The sequence below is a fragment of the Mobula hypostoma genome, chromosome 11, assembly GCF_963921235.1.
Source record: "Mobula hypostoma chromosome 11, sMobHyp1.1, whole genome shotgun sequence".
Classification (NCBI taxonomy): Eukaryota; Metazoa; Chordata; class Chondrichthyes; order Myliobatiformes; family Myliobatidae; genus Mobula; species Mobula hypostoma.
In genome coordinates, this window is record NC_086107.1 from 114603053 (window position 1) to 114628577 (window position 25525).

At 49.3% G+C, this 25525-nt stretch overlaps 1 protein-coding gene across 5 annotated transcripts in view; it reads right to left on the reverse strand.

Moving 5' to 3' along the window:
* Positions 1–1194: 1194 nt before the first annotated feature.
* The window catches only part of rnf20 (ring finger protein 20, E3 ubiquitin protein ligase), a 36740-nt gene continuing 12409 nt past the window's right edge, over positions 1195–25525 (reverse strand). For all 5 annotated transcript variants that reach the window (XM_063062955.1, XM_063062956.1, XM_063062957.1 and 2 more), the window contains 14 exons: positions 24070–24216; positions 23021–23095; positions 20159–20278; positions 16372–16551; positions 15508–15643; positions 12496–12617; positions 7472–7998; positions 6430–6547; positions 5736–5885; positions 5342–5554; positions 4740–4865; positions 3824–3964; positions 3277–3378; positions 1195–2668 (listed from right to left, as the gene is read on the reverse strand). In XM_063062955.1, coding sequence (XP_062919025.1) covers positions 2492–2668; positions 3277–3378; positions 3824–3964; positions 4740–4865; positions 5342–5554; positions 5736–5885; positions 6430–6547; positions 7472–7998; positions 12496–12617; positions 15508–15643; positions 16372–16551; positions 20159–20278; positions 23021–23095; positions 24070–24216 — 2334 coding nt within the window. In that variant the 3' untranslated portion in view covers positions 1195–2491. The remainder of the gene's footprint in view (positions 2669–3276; positions 3379–3823; positions 3965–4739; positions 4866–5341; positions 5555–5735; positions 5886–6429; positions 6548–7471; positions 7999–12495; positions 12618–15507; positions 15644–16371; positions 16552–20158; positions 20279–23020; positions 23096–24069; positions 24217–25525) is intronic.

Below are 25525 nucleotides of genomic sequence, written 5' to 3' on the forward strand. Positions count from 1 at the left end.
AAATTACCCAATCATAGTTTCTGTTTAGTGTTAGCCCCCCCCCCACCACCTTTAAAGAAGGAGCAGCCAGGTCAGGTGGTATAGTGTGTGTGGAGTTTCAATGTTCTCCCGGTCTCTCTGTGGATTTCCATCAGATACTTCTGTTTCCTCCAGCATATCATTGTGTGTGGGCTCGATGGGTTAACCCGCCCTCATCGTGTCTTTAAAATCGGGTGGGGGGGTAGGTATGTGGGGAGAATGTAACAGGATCTGTGATGCACTGGTTGGTGTTGTTGACAGTGTACAAAGCTGTCAAAGGATTCAGCAGGATAGAGATCAGTTGCAGATACAGATGTAGAAACGACATTTGGAGTTTAATCCAGGCAAGTGTGAGGTGTTGCACTTTGGGATGTCAAGTATAAAGGGACAAGACCCTCAATTGTGCCGATATACAGAGGGACCTTGGGTCCAAGTCTGCAGCTCTCTGGAAGTGGCCACACGATTAGACAGGGCAGTGAAAAAAGGTGTAGGGTACGCTTGGCTTCATCGATCAGGACGCCGATCGTAAAGGCCAGGAAGTCATGGTGCATACTTGAAATCCTGCATTCAGTTCTGGTCGCCCCGTTACAGAAAGGGTGTGGGGGCTTTGGAGAGGGTGCAGAAATGGCAAAGCAGCCTACTGCCTCTATTGGAGGCAGTGGAGGAGAGGTTGGACAAAGTTGGGTTGTTTCTCTGGAGCAGTGGACGCTAAGGGGAGACCTGATAGAGGTTTACAAGATTATGAGAAGCATAGATAGAGTAGAGAGACAGTATCTTTTAGCCCAGGGTGAAAATGTCTGAAACCAGAGAGCATGCATTTAATGTGATATGGGGGAAAATTTAAAGGAGATGTGCGGGACAAATTATTTTTACATGAAGAATAGTGGGTGCCTGGAATTTACCGCCAAGGGCGGTGGTGGGAGGCAGATGCAAAGGAGGCACTTAAGATGCTGTTCGACAGACACATGAGCGTGCAGGGAATGGAAGTTATATTGTCATTGTGTAGGTAGAAGGGATTTAGTTTGATGTCATCTTTGATGCCAATGTTGTGGTCTGTGTCAGTGGTGGGCTGATGGTCAGCATACACTCCTCAAGGGGCCAAAGGGCCGATTCCTGTACTGTACCGTTCCATGTTCTGTGTCACTCAACAGGCTGACGGGTAACCAAGCAAGAATACCAGGTGGCAGCTTCGCATTTATTGAGGAAGGAACAGAAGGCAAAACGTCAGAGACCAAATACGCATCACCCTCGCCATTCCTACTAGCGGGAAAATAATAAATTAAAAAACAAAATTCCGCTGCCAAAAAGTACGACTTTTACAGGGATTCTCTCAGGCTGGGGCCAAAGCTCGGTGCCGCATAGGCCGCCATGCCCCGCCCAAAATGGCTGCTCCTGCCCTCATGCCTCACCCAAAACGGACATTGCCTTGCCCACAATATCCACCAAGGCCACAGTCCTACCTATATTGAGTGCCACTGCTTCACCCAAAATGTCTGCCTCAGCCCTATGTCTACCTAAAATGGACACCAATGCTCTGCCCAAATAGACTGTCATGGCCCCTTGCCCCACTCAAAATGGTTGCCATTGCCCCATCCCAAAATGGCTGCCTGTCAATTAAAACATAAAGCACAGGGTAAAAAAGCTGCCAACCTCAAGCACTGCCCCATGAAGTATCAGCCCAGGACCAAGGCAGGAGACTGAAAGCTCCTGCTTGGGGAATTTGTGGCAGTGTGGGCAATGGCCGAGGCTAACGACCTTCACTTGGCACGGCCCGGAATAGTCACTGTCCCACCGTTCCATCTCCACCTCTGCTCCACGCATGAAGACAACCCAGCCTTGTAGCCCCACCCAAAAATGGACTCTTGTCAGCCACACCAAAATGGTCACAGGAATTGAAAGGGGTATTACAGAGGGGATGGGTCAAGGGGCCGGAAAGCAGGTGTTACAAAGGGGAAGACTGGAGAGGGTTTGGTACAGGCAGGGACATATCCCAGGATCAGACTGGGTGTGATACAGAGGTTTCACGGTTGGAGAAGAGTATGATACGAGGGCTCAGGTTTGGAGGGGGTGGTTGAAGAGGTGTTAGTATGGAGGGGTGTGAGTCCCAGGGTTAAAGAGGGGTTGGTAGAAAGGGGAAAATTTCAAGCTTGTAGAAGTGTGATACAGAGGTTTCAGGGTTAGAGAGGGGTTGCTGCAGGGTGAAAAGGCCCCAGAGTTAGAAAGGGGTTGGTACAGAGTAGGAAGGTTTCAGGGTCGGAGAGGGTGTAATATTGAGGTTTCAGTATTGATGGGGGTTTGGTACAGCTTGGGAAGGTTTCAGGGATGAAGAGGAGTTGGTAAGGAGGGGGAGGTTTCAGGGTCAGAAGGTTCAGTACTGAATGAGTAGGGTTCTAGGGTGGGGAAAGGTGTGGTAGGGAGGGTAGCAGCCTAATCGCGAGGGAGGGTGGGTGGAGAGGACTGTCCCCAACACTCCTCAGCTGATGTAGATTCGGTGGAAGTCGTTGGCGCCAAAGGCAGCATTACACTTGGGACACTTCCGCTGCCGGGTGTCGTATCGGGTCTTGACACACTCAAAGCAGAAGACGTGGAAGCACTTGGTCAGCACGGCGTCCTTCTTCCGTGTGTTGCAGCATGGACAGGTCAGTTTGGCCTGGTGGAAGGAGGGGGAGAAACGGTTAATGGGGGACACCCTGTTACTGGGGTACAGGTGATCCCAGGACATCCTCTATCACGGGGGTACAGGCAAGCTTTGAAAACCCTCCACTACTAGACTACAGGAGATCCCAGTGGTCTGACCTTCTGTCACCGGGCTACAGGTAGTCCCCAGGGTCTGATGCCCATCATTACTGCATACGGGCAATCACAGGACTCTCTCCGTTAACAGGGTTAAAGTGATCCTGAGATACCCTCTGTGATTAGAGTGGAGACGGTCTGCAGGGTCCAACACCATCTGTTGATGGGATATACAGGTGATTTTGGGCGACTATCCATTACTGGGGTACATGATTCCTCTATGTGGGGTACACATGATCCCAGGGACACTATTACGAGGATGCAGGCAGTCCTCAGGTCTGACACTCTCCATTAACATGGTATACAGGCAAATGTGGGAAATCCTCCATTACCCAGGTAAAAGGCGATCGCGATGTCCAAAATACCCCGTTACCAATGATTCCCTAAGACGGCCTCAGTTACTGGGGTACAGGCGGTCCCCATGGTAACACATAGTCGGTTACACAGAGATTCCGGCTCTCTCACCTTGTATTCCTTAATCTCCTCCATCAGGATCTCATCGGCATCTGAGAAAACCTCCACCTTCTTCTGTTTCTCCAGTTTCCGGCGAAGTCTGGACAGGTCCTCCTGACGAACAGGAAACGGGAATGTTACAGGCGTTCTGTGGGATCTAATTAGGGAGTTTTATGTACTGTATCAGATCAAATGTGAGAATGTGGTGAGTGCACAAATGGCTGTTTGATTGCATGGCAAATCGATTTGGCCTCCTACGTGTGGGAGGCACTCCCTTCTGTGTATGGGCTTTCAAGTGCACGTCTTTCATCTTGGCAGGCCCAGTTCGTTGCTTCCACACTGTGAAATGAGCAGTGTGTACTGATACTGACATGACTCAGTAAAGGTATTTAATCATACTACCCTGTTGTTCTTGTTCTTTCTCCGCGCAGTTTATGTATAGAGTAACAGTCCCTGGCAATGGAGTACAGACTGGAATTTAATCCAATGGTCGGCAGGGGAGGGGTGTGGTTGGTTTACACGGAAAATAAACCGGTCCCTTGGAGTGAGTGCTACTCACCTGTGCTCGCTTGAGGTTGAATGACTCCTTCTCCTTGGCAGACCGGTTGTCAGACATGGCTGCCTGGATCTCCTTCAGCTTGGTCTGCGTGTGCTCCAATTGGACCTTAAGGTCCTCAGCAAGCTGGGCAGCTTCCACTGCCTGAAGCGAGAGCAAGGGTCAAAGGATGAGATCTGGGGTGGGGGGGTAGGGGTGGGGGTGGGAAAGGGTAGTGTGTCCACAGGAAGGGGAGTGGACAGTGTGTTCAACGCCCAGTCCCGCAGGAGGGAGAGTGGATGGCGTGTCAAATGGCTGGTCTCAGATGGTGAGTCCAATGCCCGGTCCCAGAGGATGGGGAGCAGACAGTATCTCAGACACCTGGTCCCAGATGGGAGGTGGGAGAGGATAGTGAATCCAGTGCCTGGTCCCAGAGGATGGGGAGCAGACAGTATCTCAGACACCTGGTCCCAGATGGGAGGTGGGAGAGGATAGTGAGTCCAGTGCCTGGTCCCAGATGGGAGGTGGGAGAGGATAGTGAGTCCAATGCCTGGTCCCAGAGGATGGGGAGCAGACAGTATCTCAGACACCTGGTCCCAGATGGGAGGTGGGAGAGGATAGTGAGTCCAGTGCCTGGTCCCAGAGGATGGGGAGCAGGCAGTATCTCAGACACCTGGTCCCAGATGGGAGGTGGGAGAGGATAGTGAGTCCAGTGCCTGGTCCCAGAGGATGGGGAGCAGACAGTATCTCAGACACCTGGTCCCAGAGGAGGGAGTGCGGATGGTGTGTCAAATGCCCGGTCCAGGTGAAGAGGGGGAAGAGGATGGCTTGTCTGATGTCCGGTCCCAGAGGGGGGAGGTGTGTGCAAGAGGACAGTGTGGCCCGGGGGTGGGGGGAAGGAGGACAGTGTGACTGATGCTTTGTTCTGGGGGTGAGGTACCTTGCGCTTGTTGAGTTCGAGTGCTTGGCTCCGCAGAGTGAGCTCCTTTTCCACCACAGAGAGGTTACTCTGGAGAACCCGCTCCTTCTCTTCCAGCTTCTGCACCACCAATAACTGGGCATCCACCTGTGGGACACAGGGGAGATGGTGGGGTGATGCCTGTTCCTGCTCCACTCTGAGCAAACCTGTGCCCTCCACCCCCAGTCATAAGAGTCAGAACACGACAGCACAGAAACAGGCTCTTCAGCACATCTTGTCCATGTGATCCTGGTCTTTTGCCCAGACCCATCTACCTGTATCCGGACTGTATTCTTCCATATCCCTCCCACCCAAACTTCTCTTAAATGCTGCAATCCACCACTTGCACCTGCAGCTCATTCCACACTCCCACCAGCCGCTGGGGCTGATGAGGAGTTGGGAGAACGGGAAGGACAGGAGGGTGGGAACAGAGGGGAGAGCAGGGTGTGGGCGAGTAAGGATGGAAGGGGTGGGGAATGGAGCGGAAAAGGTGGGGGGGGGAGGAGTGGAGAGGGAGATTGTTTGTTAGGGGTGATGGAGGTGAGAGTGTGAGGCCATACAACCCTGCCCTCCACGGACGGTACCTGGGTCTTGAGCGTCAGCACCTGCTCTGCCAGCTCATCTTTCTCCTCCTTGAGCAGCTTGTGGATCTGGTTGGACTTGATCCTCTCGGACATGAGCTTGAAGTTGGCGTCGTCCTTCTCCCGCAGCTGCTGCATCAGCCGGATGTTCTGCTCCTGCATGTCCTCGAAGGCCTGGCCCGTGACGTCCATCTCCGAGAGCAGTGCCTCCTCCTCCTGTCCCGGGGAGAGGGGGCAGGGGTCAGATCTCTGTCATGTACAGTGCAGATATTTCCCTTTCTCACACACACTGCAGCTGTCTCTCTCACCCACAGACACTCAGTGCAGGTCGGTCTCTCTCTCTCTCTCGGACCCCCCCCCCCCGTGGTGTCAGTAACTGTCCCTCACCCCCCCTCACCTGTTTTGTTGCCGCCAGCTTCTTCTGCAGGTGCTCAATCTGCTCCTCGGCAAACTTGATCTTCTTGAGGGCGTCCTCATCCGCCAGCTTCTTACTCTCCTTGCGTTCCTTCTCCTCCATGTCCTTCACCTTCCCCTTCATCTCCTCTACCTGGACAGGTAGGCGGGGGGGGGAGGGGGGGTATGTGGAGAGACAGAAGAGAGGGGACAGACAGAGTCCAAAGATTGATCGGAAGCCAGTACATCAAAGACTGAAATATGAGCCCACCAGGGAAGTTGGTGTCCACTGTCAGTGAGTCGATTAGAGGCGTGTCCTATCCTGGGGTTACAGGTCTCTCTGTGAGCGTGTGTGCGTTGATAGTGAGTGCAAGGCAGTGAGGAAAGGGGTTTGTTTTGCTGTTCTGCTGAACACGGTGGGCACGTTATGTTGGTGCAGGCTGCCCCCAGCACATCCTTAAGTTGCACTGCACTGTACTCACTGTATGTTTCGATGAACATAATGAATAAATACATCTGAATGGGAGAGACGGGGATGAGAGGGGTGTGAGAAGGGGTAGAGGGATGAGAGGTAGGGGAATGTTTGGGGGTGGGTTGGTGGGAAGTAGGGGGTGGGGTGGAGTAGGTGTGGGGGGAGGGAAGGGCAGGGGCTGGACTATTCACACTCCCCCATCCCTCTGAGTGTTGCCACCGCTTACCTCGGCCTTGGCCCTCCTCTCCGCCGCCATCAGCTGCACCTTGTCCCTCTGCTCCTTGGGGGCCGACTTGTACATGTCCAGCAGAAGCTTCATCTCCTTCTGGCTCTCCTGGGCTTTCCTGGGGAGTGGGCAGAGGGAAGGACGTCAACGCATGTCAGGGGAGGGGAGAATACTATTGGCACCCCACTACGAGTCGGGGATCGGGGGAGGAACAGCCTGTTGTGAGATGGAAGTCAGGGCTGGGAGCGGGATAGGGGAATTAAGGGTTATAGGGAAAAGGCAGGTACGTGGCATTGAGTCCATGGACAGATCACCCATGATCTTATTGAATGGCGGAGCAGGCTCAACGAGCCAAATGGTCGACTCCTGCTCCTATTTCTTATGTTCTTATGTAGGGTGGAGAGGAGAGCAACAGCATTATTAAGGTACGAATTGAGGGTCCATTATAAGATGGGGACGGGAAAGGCGGGTGGCTATTACAGGGCAGAGGTGCGGATCAGGGACCCATTACAGGACAGGGAAAAGGGAGTGACAGCTTCTTATGAGACAGGAACCATCTCCTCCTTACAAGATGGATACAAGGGATTCAGTACCAGCTGCAAAACGGGGATGCAGATGGGGATCAGGTACCCATTATGATACGGGGGTGGGTGTCAGGATCCCATTGGGAGACGGGGAGGCGGGAATTGGAGGCCATCATATGATGGGGAGTGATGGCCCCTTACGAAGCAGGGGTGAGCACCAAATCCTATTTAAAGACAGGAGGTGAGCATTGGCACATTACGAGACAGGAAGCGATTCCCCATTATGAGATGGGGATCGGTGGACCATTACAAGACATTGTAATGGCAGTCCATTACAAACCAGGTGTGGGGATTGGGCCCTCGTTATAAGACAGGGAGCAAGAACAAGGCTTGTGGGCGAGTGGTCCATATGGGACAGGTCAGCGGCCCTTTATGAGACTGTGGTGGGGACCAGGATGGGCAGCAGGGAGCGGTGGCCCATTACGAGATGGGGTGCGGTCGCCCATTGCAGGCCTCACTTGAGCTCCACTTTCAGCTGCTTCAGGACATCAGAATCCTTCTTCTTGGCGTCGTCGCCCTTGGACTTGTCCTTCTCTTTGTCCCGGTCTCTGTCCCGATCCCTGTCGCGGTCTCGATCTCTGTCCCGGTCCCTGTCTCGGTCTCGTTCTCGGTCTCTGTCCCGCTCGCGGTCCCTTTCCCTCTCCCGCTCCCGCTCCCTCTCTGGCTCCTTCTCCCTGGTCCTAGGAGGGCGTTCTGGTTCCCGTTTCGGTGGGGGAGCCTCCTCCTCTTTCACCTCGGCTGCTGCTGGCACCTCCTTCTCCTTCTCCTCCTTCACCACTGCTGGAGCGGATGGTGTCGGCTGGGGCTCCCGGCTCTCCTTTCTTGCCTCTGCCGCTCCCTCCTCTTCCTTCACTTCCTCCGTGCCAGGAGGGGGACCAGTGGAGGGTCCGGACGAGGTTGAGGAGGAAGCAGTAGAGGAGGAGGAGGAGGAGGGAGGTGCGGGCGTCGAGCTGCCGACAGACGGAGGGTAGCACTGCATGCGAGCCTGAGGAACGGAGAAGTGGAGGGAAGAAAGTGAAGTGTTAGTCCGAGAATAGCGTGCAAGGTGGTCAGATTCGATCAAACTGACGCAGCGGTCTGGATTCTGGAAGCATGGGGACCTCTTTCTTTATTAATCTTTTTATTGATTTCAAAGGAGCATAAATATAATCAAGAGGAGAATTATTTCAAATATACATACATATATATATATCGTAACAACATAAACTGAGATTAAGATAGACATTGTCAAACGACTTGGGCCGGCTCCCCCACCAGACTTGGTCTGGTGAGGAGGGTGGGAGGACACCCAGCAGGACTGAAAAAAACAAGACCTGACAAAGGGCAGATGAGCTCCTTGTGAGCCAACGGCCATCTTCCGTGGAAGAGATTAAAGCCTCACTACGTATGTGGCCATCAAACTTTACAACTCCTCCCTTGGAGGGTCAGACACCCTGAGCCAATAGGCTGGTCCTGGACTTATGTCCTGGCATAATTTACATATTACTATTTAATTATTTATGGTTTTATATTGCTATATTTATACTCTATTCTTGGTTGGTGCAACTGTAACAAAAACCAATTTCCCTCAGGATCAATAAAGTATGACTATGACTATGAATCTACAAATTGTATGCTATGCATTTAGTTAGAAGAGACATGATGAACTTGGGTGCTGCACCGCGTGCCTGAACCTGCCCAAGGCCTCCGCCTAAGGAAGGGCCAAGCTCGAAGAAGTGGCCGCGGCTGGGAGCCGACACGGCCTCGGGCTCGAGTTCAGCGGGGCGGTGGCGGGCAGTGCCAAGGCAGCCAGCGAGGACAAACTGGAGGAGAGGCTGTACTCGGTGCTGTCACAGGATCGAAGATGATGGAGGTGCAGAGCCACCAACCCCGGATTCAGATATTGTTAAACTAGTATAAAATATATAATTAAAAAAATGAAAATAACAATTCTCCTCTTACCAGTATATAAAGAGAAAGGAAAAAACACTGGGTTTTAAATGAAAAGGAAAAAAACACTACACTATAGAGAAAAAAAACAAAAAAAAGGGACTGGGCAGTCCATTTTGCAGATACGACCAAAAAAAAAGAAAGACTTTCTGATCAAATCTAAGACTTCGAAAAAAAGATTGAAAGAGGGATAAATCAAATTAAATGAAAATACTGGAAATAAGGTCACCAGATTTGCTCAAATTTAAAGGATGTATTAAATGTCCGACTTCTTATTTTCTCTAAAATAAGTGGGAGGAGAAGATGGCAGTGCGCCTGCTTGTGCGCAGCTCTCCGGTGAAAAATGATATCGTATCTGTTAAATAGGGGCCGTGGACAATTCTGATTTGATGGAGAATGGACGTGAAAGCACAGAGGAACATCTGGAGAAATTTCTGAAACACCCGTTCGCTGCCGTCATTACGGTGTGGTTGGGAATCTTTCGGAGGGTAGACCTCAAAATCCCCGGCCTTGCCTACTTTTGGCAACCGAGAAGGAGGTCGAATCATTTGGACAGAGATGGTGCTCAGTACTCGGTGTCGGAGAGCTGATCAGAGCTCGAAGTTTTCGGATGACTCAGAGTCGGACCATGGTCGGGTGTGGCAGGGAGAGTTTTTCTTCCTTCTCCCGTCTGCGTGAGATGTGGGACATTTGAGAGACTTTGAACTTTACTGTGCTCATGGACTTCTTCATCAAGTTATGGTATTGTTGCACTGTTGTAACTATATGTTATAATTATGTGGTTTTGTCAGCTTTATCAGTCTTGGTCTGGCCTGTGTTTTGTGATATCACACCGGAGGAAATAATGTATCATTTCTTAATGCATGCATTACTAAATGACAATAAAAGAGGACTACGTGTCTTCATAATCCAAACTCGAACAGGACATAATGGAGGAGAGCCAAAAAAAAGAGCGTAGGTGGATTAGAATACTTCTACTTCAATAAAATAGCTCTCCTAGCCAGTAAGGTCGAAAAGGCTATCATACGTTGAGCGGAAACAGGAATATTTTCTGCTTCCGATGGGATAATCCCAAAAATTGCCGTAAGCAAATTAGGTTGCAGATCCAGATCCAGAACTTTTGATAGCATTGTAAAAACATCTCTCCAAAAGTTATCTAGCTTTATACAAGACCAATACTTATGAGTTAAAGTGGCCAGCTCAGTATTACACCTGTCACAAATAGGACTGATATTGGAGAAAATACGCACTAGTTTATCCTTTGACATATGGGCCCGATGCACTACCTTGAACTGTATCAAGGAATGACGGGCACAAATAGATGAGTTGTTAACAGAACGAAAAATTTTACTCCATTGGTTATCTGAAAATGACTCTTGAAGTTCTGATTCCAAAGCGTATTTAATTTTATCATTAGATATCATTCGTGAGCTCAATAACCGTTTATAGATTATAGCTATCAACCCTTTTTGAAATGGTTTAAACTGAAAGAGAACGTTGAAGACTTCATTCCCTGGAGCACAGGAGAATCGGGGTGATCTTCTAGAGGGGTACAAAATGACAAGGGGTGAACCCATGCTGGCTTATTACACTCACTGGATATATTTACAGCAGAGGTTGACAGGTTCTTGTGGGTTGAAAGAGTGTCAGAGGTTAGAGGTGAAGGCTGAGGATGAGAGGGATAGTAAATCAGCCATGATGGAGCGGACTCGATAGGGTGAATGGCCCACTTCTGCTCCTATGTCTTATGGTCTCAAGTTAGATGACATTAGAACTATACAGTAGGTCATAGGATTAGGTAGGATGACAGTGAACAGTAGCGTCCTGAGAAGAGCTGAACAGAGACACCATGAAGTGCAAGTGTATAGTTCGGTGAGAGCGATGTCACAGCTAGAAGGATGATGAAGAAAGGCGTTTGGCACACTGACCTTCATCGGTCTGGGCACTGAGTACAGGAGTCGAGAGTAGCAGTGGTACAAGATGAGGCCAGAGTGAGCCCATACTTGGGAGTTCTGTGTTGATTTTTTGTTGCTGTACACTGGGAAAGATGTCACTGAGCTGCAAAGAGATCTCTGAGGACATTACAAGGTCTGGGACAGTCTAGGACCAGAGATGAGGAAGAACTTCTTTAGCCAGAGGGCAGTGAATCTGTGGAATTCATTGTTGCAGATGGCCGTGAAAACCAAGTCATTGGGTATATTTAAAGTGAAGGTTGACAGGGCATTGTAAGGGCATCAAAGTTTATGGGAGAAGGCAGGAGCATGGGGTTGAGAGAAATTAATCAGCCATGATTGCATGTTGGACCAGATTCAGTGAGTCGAGTGGACTAATTCTGCTCCTACGTTGTATGTTGCCAGATCTCAGTTATGGGAAGAGGTTAGACAGACTGGGATTTTACTCCTTGGTGTACAGAATGTGCACAGTCTTTTTCCACAGCACTAGGAAATCAAGAACTAGAGGGCACAGTTTTAAGGTAAGTGGGGAGAGATATTAAGGTTTTAAGATTGAAAGGGGATCTTGGCTACTCCCTGAGAACTCAAAAAGAAACATTTTATCAAATCTGGAATAAATGGATTGAATATATAACCCCAATGCGAGCAGACTTTAGATGACTCTCCTAATGATTTATATTGCTCTTCTCATCAACACAGTAATATTGCTAACATAAGCACCCCTAGTCTAAATGTTTGTTGTTTTTTTTTGGAAAATAGAGAATTAACACAAGTAAAGGGAAAGATTTGGGAAAGGGATAAAAAAAAAAGAAAAAATTAAGTAAATAAGTACATAGGGATTGGATAATTATGTCTGCGGGCAGGAACAAGCACGAACAAATTGGGATATAAACACCTACAATGGTTGGTATATAGGCTTGTATGCAAAATTTTGGACCAGTGGAAATGGTCCAGAAGGGTTGTATGGAAACTATTATTACCATTTTTCTTAACAACTAATTTCATTACTTAGCCTAATAGGTTAGATTTACCACAGTACATAATTATCTATTTAAATGTTTATTTTGCTTTTATAACATCTCAATGTGTACTTAAGAATGTATAAATAATTGTAGTTTTATACATATAAAAAAATGGAAAAGGTTATATGTGTGAAAAAAGTACATGATAATTGTGAACTCCTTATCCAAATAAAAATAAAATTAAAACAAAAAAGAAAGGGGATCTTGGGGACAACATTTTCACCAAGAAGAGAGGTCCATACGTGAAATGAAATGCCAGGGGAAGTGGTTGAGGCAAATACATTAAAAGTGTTTAGAACATACTTGGACAGGAAAGGATTAGAGGGATATGGGTAAACACGAGTAAATGGGAACCTGGATCAGCGGAGACGGATTGGACTGAAGGCCTGTTCCTGTGTGGTGTGTTGGTAAAATTTTCTCAACCAGACAGCCTTCGCAGACACTGAAGGATTCCCCTGGCAGATATACTGGGGATGAGATGTGGGGAGCAGGGCAGTGCAGGGTGGGGGTGTCTGCTGCCCAGGAGGAGATGGGGGAACAGGGAACAGAGAAGGAATCGGCTTCCTCAAGGCCACCAACCTTATTAATCTCAGTCTGTGCCTCCCGTAACTTCCTCTTGTAACGCTGCACGTCCCCCTTTAGCTGATGGTTGTGGTTCTGCAGACTGTTGATGAGGTGTCGCATCTCACGGTTAATGGGACCTGGGGGTGGAATGGAGGATTAGACAAAGGGTTAGGCTCCCTCCACACCGTCCTGCCACATTCCCCAGAGTCAGGTTCTCATTGTGTCATCCTAACAGATTCTCCTGGGGTCAGACACAGAGTGACACTCTCTCCACACCGTCCCGTCACACTTTATAGGGTCGGACACGGTGAGGCTCCAATCACACTGTCCCATCACACAAACCTGGGGTCAGAGACAGAGTGACACTCTCTCCACACCATCCCATCACACACTCCCGGGGTCAGACACAGAGTGACACTCTCTCCACGCCGTCCCATCACACACTCCCGGGGTCAGACACAGAGTGAAGCTCCCTCCACACCGTCCCATCACACATTCCCGGGGTCAGACACAGAGTGAAGCTCCCTCCACACCATCCTGTCACACAAACCTGGGGTCAGACACAGAGTGACACTCTCTCCACACCGTCCCATCACACACTCCCGCGGTCAGACACAGAGTGAAGCTCCCTCCACACTGTCCCATCACACACTCCCGGCATCAAGCACAGAGTGACACTCTCTCCACACCGTCCCGTCATACTTCATAGGGTCGGACACAGTGAGGCTCCAATCACACCGTCCCATCACACACTCCCGGGGTCAGACACAGAGTGAAGCTCCCTCCACACTGTCCCATCACACACTCCCGGGGTCAGACACAGAGTGAAGCTCCCCCCACACCGACCCATCACACATTCCCGGGGTCAGACACAGAGTGAAGCTCCCTCCACACCATCCTGTCACACACTCCCGGGGTCAGACACAGAGTGAATCTCCCTCCACACCGTCCCATCGCACACCCCCGGGGTCAGACACAGAGTGAAGCTCCCTCCACACCGTCCCATCACACACTCCCGGGGTCAGACACAGAGTGACACTCTCTCCACACCGTCCCATCACACACTCCCGCGGTCAGACACAGAGTGAAGCTCCCTCCACACTGTCCCATCACACACTCCTGGGGTCAAACACAGAGTGACACTCTCTCCACACCGTCCCATCACACACTCCCGCGGTCAGACACAGAGTGAAGCTCCCTCCACACTGTCCCATCACACACTCCCGGGGTCAAACACAGAGTGAATCTCCCTCCACACCGTCCCATCGCACACCCCCAGGGTCAGACACAGAGTGAAGCTCCCTCCACACCGTCCCATCACACACTCCCGGGGTCAGACACAGAGTGACACTCTCTCCACACCGTCCCATCACACATTCCCGGGGTCAGACACAGAGTGACACTCTCTCCACACCGTCCCATCACACACTCCCGGGGTCAGACACAGAGTGAAGCTCTCTCCACACCGTCCCATCACACATTCCCGGGGTCAGACACAGAGTGAAGCTCCCTCCACACTGTCCCATCACACACTCCCGGGGTCAGACACAGAGTGAAACTCCCTCCACACCGTCCCATCACACACTCCCGGGGTCAAACACAGAGTGAATCTCCCTCCACACCGTCCCATCGCACACCCCCGGGGTCAGACACAGAGTGAAGCTCCCTCCACACTGTCCCATCACACACTCCCGGGGTCAGACACAGAGTGAAACTCCCTCCACACCGTCCCATCACACACTCCCGGGGTCAAACACAGAGTGAATCTCCCTCCACACCGTCCCATCGCACACCCCCGGGGTCAGACACAGAGTGAAGCTCCCTCCACACCGTCCCATCACACACTCCCGGGGTCAGACACAGAGTGACACTCTCTCCACACCGTCCCATCACACATTCCCGGGGTCAGACACAGAGTGACACTCTCTCCACACCGTCCCATCACACACTCCCGGGGTCAGACACAGAGTGAAGCTCTCTCCACACCGTCCCATCACACACTCCCGGGGTCAGACACAGAGTGACACTCTCTCCACACCGTCCCATCACACACTCCCGGGGTCAGACACAGAGTGAAACTCCTTCCACACCGTCCCATCACACACTCCCGGGGTCAGACACAGAGTGAAGCTCTCTCCACACCGTCCCATCACACACTCCCGGGGTCAGACACAGAGTGAAGCTCCCTCCACACCGTCCCATCACACACTCCCGGGGTCAGACACAGAGTGAAGCTCCATCTGCATCATCCTGTCACATACTCCTGGGGTCAGATACAGACTAAATTTTCCTCTGCAGTATCCTGCCACCTACCTACAGGAAATTATGTAAATAAGGTTTAAGGAGTAGTGAAAATTTAAAAGGATGTTGCCAGGTCTGGAGGACCTAAGTTCTAATGAAATATTACATAGGTTAAGACTTTATTTCTTGGAACGTAGAAGATTAAGAGGAGATTTGATAGAGTTATACAAAATTATGAGGGGTATAGATATGGTCAATGTAAGCAGGCTTTTTCCACTTAGGTTTGTTGGGACAATAACCAGAGGTCATGGATTAAGGGTGAAAGGTGAAAAGTTTAAGGGGAAGATGAGGGAAAACCTCTTCACTTGGACGGTCATGAGAGTGTGGAATGAGCTGCCAGTTCAAGTGGTGCATGGAAGCTCGATTTCAACCTTTAAGAGAAGTTTGGATAGGTAGATAGATGGTGGGGGTATGGAGGGCGATGGTCGCAGTACAAGTCAATGGGAGTAGGCAGTTTAGCACTGACCTGCAGGGTCAAATGGCCTGTTTCTGTGCTGTACTTTTCTATGACTCTACACTCCTGGCGTCAGACACAGAGTGAATCTCTCTCTGTGGCGTCCTGTCACATCCTGTCAGGCATAGAGTGAATCTCACTCTGCACCTCGTCACACTCCCGGGGTCAGACTCAGGGTGAAGCTCCATGCACAGGATCATGTCACACACTCCCGGGACACGGACCATCCCAGCTGCGGTACAGAGCACGGTACAACCAACCCCAGCCCGTACCTGCCTGCTCGTTGGCTGCCAGGTTCTGCTCAAACTCGATCCGCAGCATCTCGTACTCCTTGCGCACCTGGGCCAGTGTGTCCTCCAGCTGGATCACCTCTGTCCGCAGCTTTTTCTGCAAGTTCAGCTCGTCACTCTGGGGTGGCGAGCCGAAAGACAGAGGTGTAAAGAGGGAGGGGAGGGGAGGGAGTGAGGAGGTGGGGTGGGGGTGAGAGTAAGGGGAGGGCAAAGGAGAGGGTTGGACGTGAGGGAAGGCAGGAGAATTGAGGGCAGGTTAGACGGATAGAGGGGAGAGGGAGAAGGGGAGAGATGGGAGGCGGAGAAGGGGAGGAAGGGGGTGAAGAGGGATATGGGAATGTTGAGGAGAAGGAGAATGAGGGAGAGGGTGAGAGTGCGACAAGGGTCAGCCCATGTTGGTTGACTAGAACTGCACACAATAGTACCCCACTCTGCTAGTCCCAACTCCTTGCATTAGGCCTGTCCTGCCATGCTTTTTAAATGCTTCTATCATACCTGCCTCAACCACTTCACCTCAGGCGAAAGTCCTTTACCCTTGGGAGAAGACTTAACTTTAAATGTTTCTGTGAGGCAGCACCCTTGTAAATCTGATCTGCACCTTCTCCAGCTTGATGCTGTCTTTCCCTTAGCATGGTGACCAAAATCATATTCAATACTCCCAAAGTGCAGCCTCACCAACAACTGCAATGTAATGTCCCTACTCCTGAGCTTCCCCCTCACTCCTTCCTCATCCCCCTGCCTCCCTCTGTGACACCCCTTCCTCATTATCTGTACCCAAGCATACCACCCTTCCCACTCAGTGACACTCTACTCCTTGCTGCCAACCCTCCTCAACACCGCCCTGACCTCCATGTGCTCAATCTGGCGAAGGTGTGCATTCTTGGTGGTGAGTAGCAGGGCTCGAGCCTCATCCAGCTGCGTCTTCACCTGCAGGCTCTCATTGTAGAGCAGTGAGAACTGCGACTGCAGGCACTTGTATTCCGCCGTCTCCTTCACCACCTCCTCGGGGATGTTCCGCAGGTCAATCTGCGTGCGAGGAAGAGACAAAATCACCTGGGCTCAGAAACCCAGCCCGAGGATGGCGCAGAAGCCAAGAGGGTCACCCGCCCCCACACACTTGGCAAAATACCACGCCTTCTGCCATAGAATAGCTGCACACACTTGCACTCCCTGGATGTCATGGCACAGGTGTCCCTGTTGGAGGTGGGCTGGAGGTCCCTGATGGGGGAAGAGACTCCCTCTGTAACGGGGGTAATGGGGGAGAGAGACTCACTCTGTAATGGGGGTAATGTGGGAGAGACTCCCTCTGTAACAGGGGTAATGGGGGAGAGACTCACTCTGTAACAAGGGTAATGGGGGAGACACTTCCTCTGTAATGGGGTAATGGGGGAGAGACTTCCTCTGCAATGGGGTAATGGGGGAGAGAGACTCACTCTGCAACAGGGATGATGTGGAGGGACTCTATAACAGGTGTTGGGGGAGAAACTCACTGTGTAACAGGGGTTATAGGGGAAATACTCCTCTGTAACGGGGTCACTGTCTGTACCAAAGTAAACTGATCACCGTCTGCCTGTGCGTGGTCCACCCCCCTCCCCCACTTTGTTTCTCTGCCTGTTTGTGCTCCTGTCTAAACAGCCTCTTGAACGTCTCTGTCGTATCTGCCTCCGCCACCATCCCTGGCAGCACAGTCCAACCACCCACTGTGTGTACAAAAAAACCCTCCGTTAATCTGTTTTCACATGTGCTCTGAGCTTCCCTCCACACAACTGGGTTCAGGAACAGCTACTTCCCTTCAACTGCTCAGTTCCTGAACCAACCGCCAGAACCTTAATCACCGCCTCAGTGTAGCAAACAGTGACCACTTTACTACACAATGGATTTTTAAATTCTAATGTGTCCTTTCTGGTAAAAGTTGTACATAATTTCCGCTTTTCTTGTGAATGCTGCTGCAAATTTCTCATTGCACATGTCCTTGTGCAGATGAGTTGTCCACCCCTTGACAACACAAGACTAACTCACTCTCTCACAGCTCTGTGCGGAACCAAAGGAAATGGGGAAGATCTTAAATAGGTGTTTTGCATCTGTATTTACTAAGGAAGCTGGCATGAAATCTATAGAATTGAGGGAATCAAGTAGTGAGACCATGGAAACTGTATAGATTGAAAAGGAGGAGGTGCTTGCTGTCTTGAGGAAAATTAAAGTGGATAAATTCCCGGGACCTGACAGAGTGTTCCCTCGGACCTTGAAGGAGACTAGTGTTGAAATTGCGGGGCCCCTGGCAGAAATATTTAAAATGTCGCCGTCTAAGGGGGAAGTGCCGGAGGATTGGAGAGTGGCTTATGTTGTTCCGTTGTTTAAAAAAGGATCGAAAAGTAATCCGGGAAATTATAGGCCGGTGAGTTTAACGTCAGTAGTAGTTAAGTTATTGGAGGGAGTACTAAGAGACAGAATCTACAAGCATTTGAATAGACAGGGGCTTATTAGGGACAGTCAACATGGCTTTGTGCGTGGTAGGTCATGTTTGACCAATCTGTTGGAGTTTTTCGAGGATCTTACCAGGAAAGTGGATGAAGGGAAGGCAGTGGATATTGTCTACATGGACCTCAGTAAGACCTTTGACAAGGTCCCGCATGGGAGGTTAGTTAGGAAAATTCAGTCGCTAGGTATCCATGGAGAGGTGGTAAATTGGATTAGACATTGGCTCGATGGAAGAAGCCAGAGAGTGGTGGTAGAGAATTGCTTCTCTGAGTGGAGGCCTGTGACTAGTGGTGTGCCACAGGGATCAGTGCTGGGTCCATTGTTATTTGTCATCTATATCAATGATCTGGATGAAAATGTGGTAAATTGGATCAGCAAGTTTGCTGATGATACAAAGATTGGAGGTGTAGTAGACAGTGAGGAAGGTTTTCAGAGCCTGCAGAGGGACTTGGACCAGCTGGAAAAATGGGCTGAAAAATGGCAGATGGAGTTTAATACTGACAAGTGTGAGGTATTGCACGTTGGAAGGACAAACCAACGTAGAACATACAGGGTTAATGGTAAGGCACTGAGGAGTGCAGTGGAACAGAGGGATCTGGGAATACAGATACAAAATTCCCTAAAAGTGGCATCACAGGTAGATAGGGTCATAAAGAGAGCTTTTGGTACATTGGCCTTTATTAATCGAAGTATTGAGTATAAGAGCTGGAATGTTATGATGAGGTTGTATAAGGCATTGGTGAGGCCGAATCTGGAGTATTGTGTTCAGTTTTGGTCACCAAATTACAGGAAGGATATAAATAAGGTTGAAAGAGTGCAGACGTGGTTTACAAGGATGTTGCTGGGACTTGAGAAACTCAGTTACAGAGAAAGGTTGAATAGGTTAGGACTTTATTCCCTGGAGCGTAGAAGAATGAGGGGAGATTTGATAGAGGTATATAAAATTATGATGGGTATAGATAGAGTGAATGCAAGCAGGCTTTTTCCACTGAGGCAAGGGGAGAAAAAAGCCAGAGGACATGGGTTAAGGGTGAGGGGGGAAAAGTTCAAAGGGAACATTAGTGGGGGCTTCTTCACACAGAGAGTGGTGGGAGTATGGAATGAGCTGCCAGACGAGGTGGTAAATGCGGGTTCTTTTTCAACATTTAAGAATAAATTGGACAGATACATGGATGGGAGGTGTATGGAGGGATATGGTCCGTGTGCAGGTCAGTGGGACTAGGCAGAAAATGGTTCGGCACAGCCAAGAAGGGCCAAAGGGCCTGTTTCTGTGCTGTAGTTTCTATGGTTCTATCACAATCCCTGGAATGAAAGGGTTAAGGTGTGAGAAGCATTAGATGACTCTGGGTCATCAGAAGAATGGGGGGGGGGTTGGTGGGAGGGGGGGATCTCACTGAAACCTTCCAAATATTTGAGTGGCCTTGGAAAGGATGTTTCCAATACTGAAAGAGTCTAGTACCAGGGTGAACAGACTCAGAATACGAGGACATTCCTTCAGAACAAGAGATGAGGAGGATTTTCTTTAGCTAGAGTGTGGTGAATCTGTGGAAGCCAAGTTGTTGGGTATATTTAAAGTGGAGGTTGATAGGACGTCAAAAGTTGCAGGGAGAAGATAGAGAATGGGGTTGAGAGGTTAATAAATCAGCCAAGATGCAATGGTGGAACTTAATCAAATCAGATAGTAGGATTAACTTTGCAGACTATTCCAGTCCTCCGAATGCTTTTTCCAATAACCTCGCCACTGAAATGAAATCCACTTGCCTGTAATTACCTAATTTATCCCCTGGTGGGGTTGAGAGGGGTAACAGATCAGCCGTGATGGAATGGCAGAGTAAACTCGACGGGCTGAATGGCCTAATTCTGCTTATGGTCTTATCTGATGCTGCGCGGCTGTGATACTGATGCAGGTAAGCTTTTACATTGCACATGTACTTGAGCACAAGACAATAAACTCCACTTTAAATGAGGCAATTGTCACTCAATCATTTATTATTTGCCATCTTCCTTTCCCGTCCTTTGCTGGGTCACTGGGTCTTGTCATACAGCTATAACATTGCCATGCATGGGGAGAGTTGCTCGGGCACAGTCAGTTTTCCCCCTCTGGGATACCCCTCACTCCCCAACTCCACAAGCCCCCCACACACTCCTTTCCTACCTTCAACTTCTCATTCTCCCGCACAGCTTCCTGTAACTCCTGCTCCAGTTTTTCCAGCTCCGCCATCCGGCTGTTTGCCAGTTCCTTGTTCTCCTCCAACTCTGCATTCAGCATCTCGAACTGCGAGGGTCGGGTGGGAAGATGCAGCAGAGGTCACCCCAATTGGTAGGGCCAAGAGTGAGGTGAAGAGACCCCCTCCCTCAGCCCTTCTGTAAACCCAGCCTGCCTACACTTAATATTCAAACGTGCAAGAAAGTAAGAAACTGCAGAGAGTAGTAGACTCAGCTCAATACATCATGGGCACATCCCTCCCCCACCATTAGCAATATCTACAGGAGATGCTGCCTCAAAGATCCCCACCATCGGGGCCATGCCATCTTCTCGCAGCTCCCTTTGGGCAGAACGTACAGAAGCCTGAAGTCCCACACCATTATGTTCAGGAACAGCTACATCCCTTCAACCATTCGGTTCTTAAACCAGATGGCCCGACCCTAATCATTGCCTCAGTATAGCAACACCATGACCACTCGGCACTACAGTGGACTTCGTTTTCTGTTATCAAATTATGGTATTGCTTTGCACTGCTGTAACTATATGTTATAATTATATGGTCTTGTCAGTGTTAGTCTTTGGTATGTCCTGTTTTTTTCGTGTTATCATTGTGGAGGAACATTGTATCATTTCTTACTGCATGCATTTCTAAATGACAATAAACGAGGACTGAGTGTCCTCATAATCTACTCTAATCTAATCGAGTATAGAGAGGAAATTAAGAACCTGGTGGCATGGTGCGAAGACAATAACCTATCCCTCAACGTCAGCAAGACGAACGAATTGGTTGTTGACTTCAGAAGGAGTAACGGACCGCACGACCCTATTTATATCGGTGGTGCGCAAGTGAAACAGGTCAAAAGTTTTAAGTTCCTCGGGGTCAATATCACAAATGACCTGACTTGGTCCAACCAAGCGGAGTCCACTGCCAAGAAGGCCCACCAGCGCCTTTACTTCCTGAGGAAGCAAAAGAAATTTGGCCTGTCCCCTAAAACACTCACTAATTTTTATAGATGCACCGTAGAAAGCATTCTTCTAGGGTGCATCACTACCTGGTATGGAAGTTGTCCCGTCCAAGACCGGAAGAAGCTGCAGAAGATCGTGAACACGGCGCAGCACATCACACAAAGCAATCTTCCGTCCTTGGACTCACTTTACACCGCACGCTGTCGGAGCAGTGCTACCAGGATAATCAAGGACACGACCCACCCAGCCAACACACTTTTCATCCCTCTTCCCTCCGGGAGAAGGCCCAGGAGCTTGAAGACTCGTACGGCCAGATTTGGGAACAGCTTCTTTCCAACTGTGATAAGACTGCTGAGTGGATCCTGACCCGGATCTGGGCCGTACCCTCCAAATATCTGGACCTGCCTCTTGGTTTTTTGCGTTACCTTACTTTCTATTTTCTATTTATGATTTATAATTTAAGTTTTTAATATTTACTATTGATTTGTACTTCAGATAGTGCAAAGCGCAGAATCAAATATCAGTTGTTTGGCGACAATAAAGTAATTGATAGAACACAGAACATTACAGCCCAGTACAGGCCCTTTGGCCCACGGTCATTTAACCTACTCTAAGATCAATCTAACCCTTCCCTCCCACACAACCTTCCAGTTTTCTTTCATCCATGTGCCTATCTAAGAGACCTCTGTGTGGGAAGTGCCCTTCAGGTCCCCATTAAATCTCCTCCCTCTCATCTTAAACTCTCCAGATTCCCTAGCTTCTGGACTTTCCCACTCAGAGGAAAAATACTGTGAACATCTACCTCAGACCACAGAACTTCATACAGCACAGTAGTGGTCCTTCGGTCCATTATGTTGCACTAATCTTTTAACCTACGCCACGATCAAACTCGTCCTTTCCTCCTATATAGCCATAACCCTCTATTTATCTTTCATCCGTTCGCCTAAGAGTTTCTTAAATGTCCTGAATGTATCTGCCGCTACCACCGCCTCCAGCAGCGCATTCCATGCACCCACCACTCTGTGTAAAAATCCTACTTCTGATATCCCTCCCCTAAACGTTCCTCACTCACTCTGAACCTTTGATACCATTATTAATCAAGAACCTAATAACCCCCACTTTAAGTATACCCAATGACTTGGACTGCACAACCTTCTGAGGCAACGAATTCCATGGATTTATCACCCTCTGACTAAAGAAATTCCTCCTCATCCCTGATCTACAGGAACCTCCTATTCTGAGATTGTGCCCTCTGGTCCTAGATTTTCCCAACATTGGAAATATCTTCTCCACATCTGCTCTTTCTGGGCATTTCAATACTCAGTAGGTTTCAGTGAGATCCCCCCTCACTCTTCTGAACTCCAGGACTCGAGGCATCAAATGCTCCTCATACGTTAACCCTTAATTTCATGGAATCATTGTCACAAACCTCCTCTGGACTTTTTCCAACGCCAGTACATCCTTTCTTAGATATGGGACTGAAACTGCTCGTTACTCCAAATGTGGTCCGATCAATGCCTTATAAAATCTCAGCATCATATCCCTGCTTTTATACTCTTTTGAACATAAATTCTAGTCCTGCTATAACAGAAAGCACTAGCCTTCCCAAAAGCCATCCCCTTCCCCACCTTAAAGGGATATCACCCAACACACCATGTAAATAAAACAGATGACCCTCCTTTCTCCCCACATCTCAACAGAAGGATCAATAAATTAGAGTCTGCGAAGGGCAGCGAACACATGGCCCCGGAGGAACAAAATTGGGTCAGACCAACACTGGGATACCCTACCGGGGGTCAGAGGAGATGGGCCTCACCCAGAATGGGGATGGAACGGGAAATTTACCTTCTGTATGTGGAGCGTGATGTGTCCACCCTGGAATCCACCGGATCCGCCTGACACGTGGTATCCTGTGTTCAGCTGTTGGGGGGAGGGAGGAAATGGGGAAGGGGGAAGGGAGGGAGAGGGAGGAAAAGAGGGATCAGGGTGGGAAAGGAGGGAGAGGGAGTAAGAAGGGAGGGAAAGGGAAGAAGGGTAAGGAAAGGGAGGGAAGGGAAAAGGGAGTGTAAAAAGGGAAAGGGCACAAAAGAGGAGGAAAGGGGTTGGGGGGAGGTGTGATGGGGAATGGGAGGGAGAGGGGATGAAATAGGAGATGGAGGTAAAAAGGGGAGAGGTGGTAAAGAGATGGGCAGAGTGTAAATAGGGAGGGAGAGGAGGTAACAGAGTGAGTGAAAGGGAGGGAGAGGGGTGAGCGAGGGGGGAGTAAGGGGCAAGGGGAAAGGAGGGGGAAAGAGCAATGATTATTCTGCAGTTAACACAAGGATGTCCCTTTAGCACACAGAAGCAGAGGAATTTCTTTAGCTAGAGGGTAGTGAATGTGAGGAATTCATTGTCTCAGATGGCCGTGGAGGCCAAGTCGTTGGGTATACCTGTATTTAAAGTGGAGGATAATAGGTTCTTCACAAACACGAGGAAATCTGCAGGTGCTGGAAATTCAAGCAACACACATCAAAGTTGCTGGTGAACGCAGCAGACAAAGCAGCATCTATTGGAAGAAGTACAGTTGACGTCTCGGCCCGAAATTTCGACTGTACTTCTTCCAATAGATGCTGCCTGGCCTGCTGCATTCACCAGCAACTTTGATAATAGGTTCTTGATTAATAAGGGTGTTAAGGATAACAGGAAAAAGTCAGGAGAATGGGGTTGAGAGGGTACATAAATCAGCTGTGATCAAAATGGAGAGCAGAGTCAATGAGCTGAATGGCCTTACTCTGCTCCTGTCTACTTTGGACTTACAGACTTCCCAACTTGGATCCAGTAGCTGTAGGGACAGGGAAGGGAATGTGCCAGAAGGAGGATCTCCTCGCCCACCTGGCCACGCAGAAGGTACTCACCTGCTCCAGCGCCTCAGCAAGATGCTTGTTGAGCTTCTGCTCACGCTTGCGAAGCTTCTCGATGTCCCACTGCAGGTCCTCGATGGTTGTCTCCATCTCCGACACCTTGGTCTCGGCGGACTGAACCTTGTCCTGCAGCTCATTGTACTGTTGGTGGGGTGTAGAGAGGAAAAAGAGTGTGAGGGGAAGGGGAGGAATAGCAGGAGGAGGTAGGAGAGAGAGAGGGAGAAAGATGGAAAGGGATGGGGTGGGGGTTGAAGGAATTGGAAAGATGTGGGGTGGAGAGAGAAATATCAGATTAGTACATCAGAACCAGGAAGAGACACTTCAGTGCCCTGGGACAATGTTCCCTCTAAGGTGACGGTGCACACACATCTTTTGTTACTAGCACACAAAAGAATTGAAATTGCACATAAAAGGATGTCACCCTCTACCTCGTTGGCATGTTAAGTATGTTTCACTATCATACACAATCACATTTCCTTTTCCAGTTTCTGATATGGACCGTGTTGACAACGTGGAGTTTGCAATGATTGTCTGCAAATTTTAGAACTGGCTTATTTATACTGTTTTTATTGAAGAAATTATTGTTTCACTATGTCAAATTTCAAAGAAGCAAAGGGTGTGAAGCGGACAAGAACTGCTCGTGCATTTAAAATGGAAAGGCTCAATGAAGCAGTAGAAACTGCTACAGCAAAAGCCCACGAGGTCAGGAAAGTGCAGCTACGAGTAATATCTATGTACAATACAGAAACTGGTGTTACCTGTGTGTTGTTGCGATACAAAAGCTGCTGGAGAATTTGCAAGTAGGAAGGAGTGGAGTGATATTTGGAAACTTGACTTTTTAAAGCGTAATTTAGCAAGCAAATCACTTATGGATGGTGTGCGAAAGCTCTGGCAAGAAAATCCTTCATTACCCGGCACAGGCCTGCTACATATGTTTTACCAGAGTGCAAATGAATGAGAGCGAAAACGATCAAACCCAGAGGAAACCAAAGTCCTTATTGACAGCGTTTTGCTAGCTGTTAAAATGAATACCTCTATATTTAAAATTCAGTGCACACATGTTGTTGTCACTGGGCAAACAATTGCACAGCACAAGAGTTTTGCGCACAATGGTCATTATAAATTAGAGGGAACACTGCTCTGGGACTGGTGGACACCACCAGGTCTGCAGCGTCTCCTAGACAAATCTCAGCACAAGAAAATGGTGGCAGACATAGATCCGTTCGGCCTCTCCCCTTGTCCTGTCACACTCCTCCACGTAACCGTGGCTGGTTTATGCTGCCCTCAGTGCCAGCTCCCTGTTGCACAGTGATCGTCCATCTTCCCAATGCCTTTACCCATGCACCGTCCACCACCACACACGGAACAGGGAATATAGAACAGTATAGCACAGTAAAGGCCCTTTACAACGATGTTGTGCTGGAATTTTAACCTTCTCCAAGGTCAATCT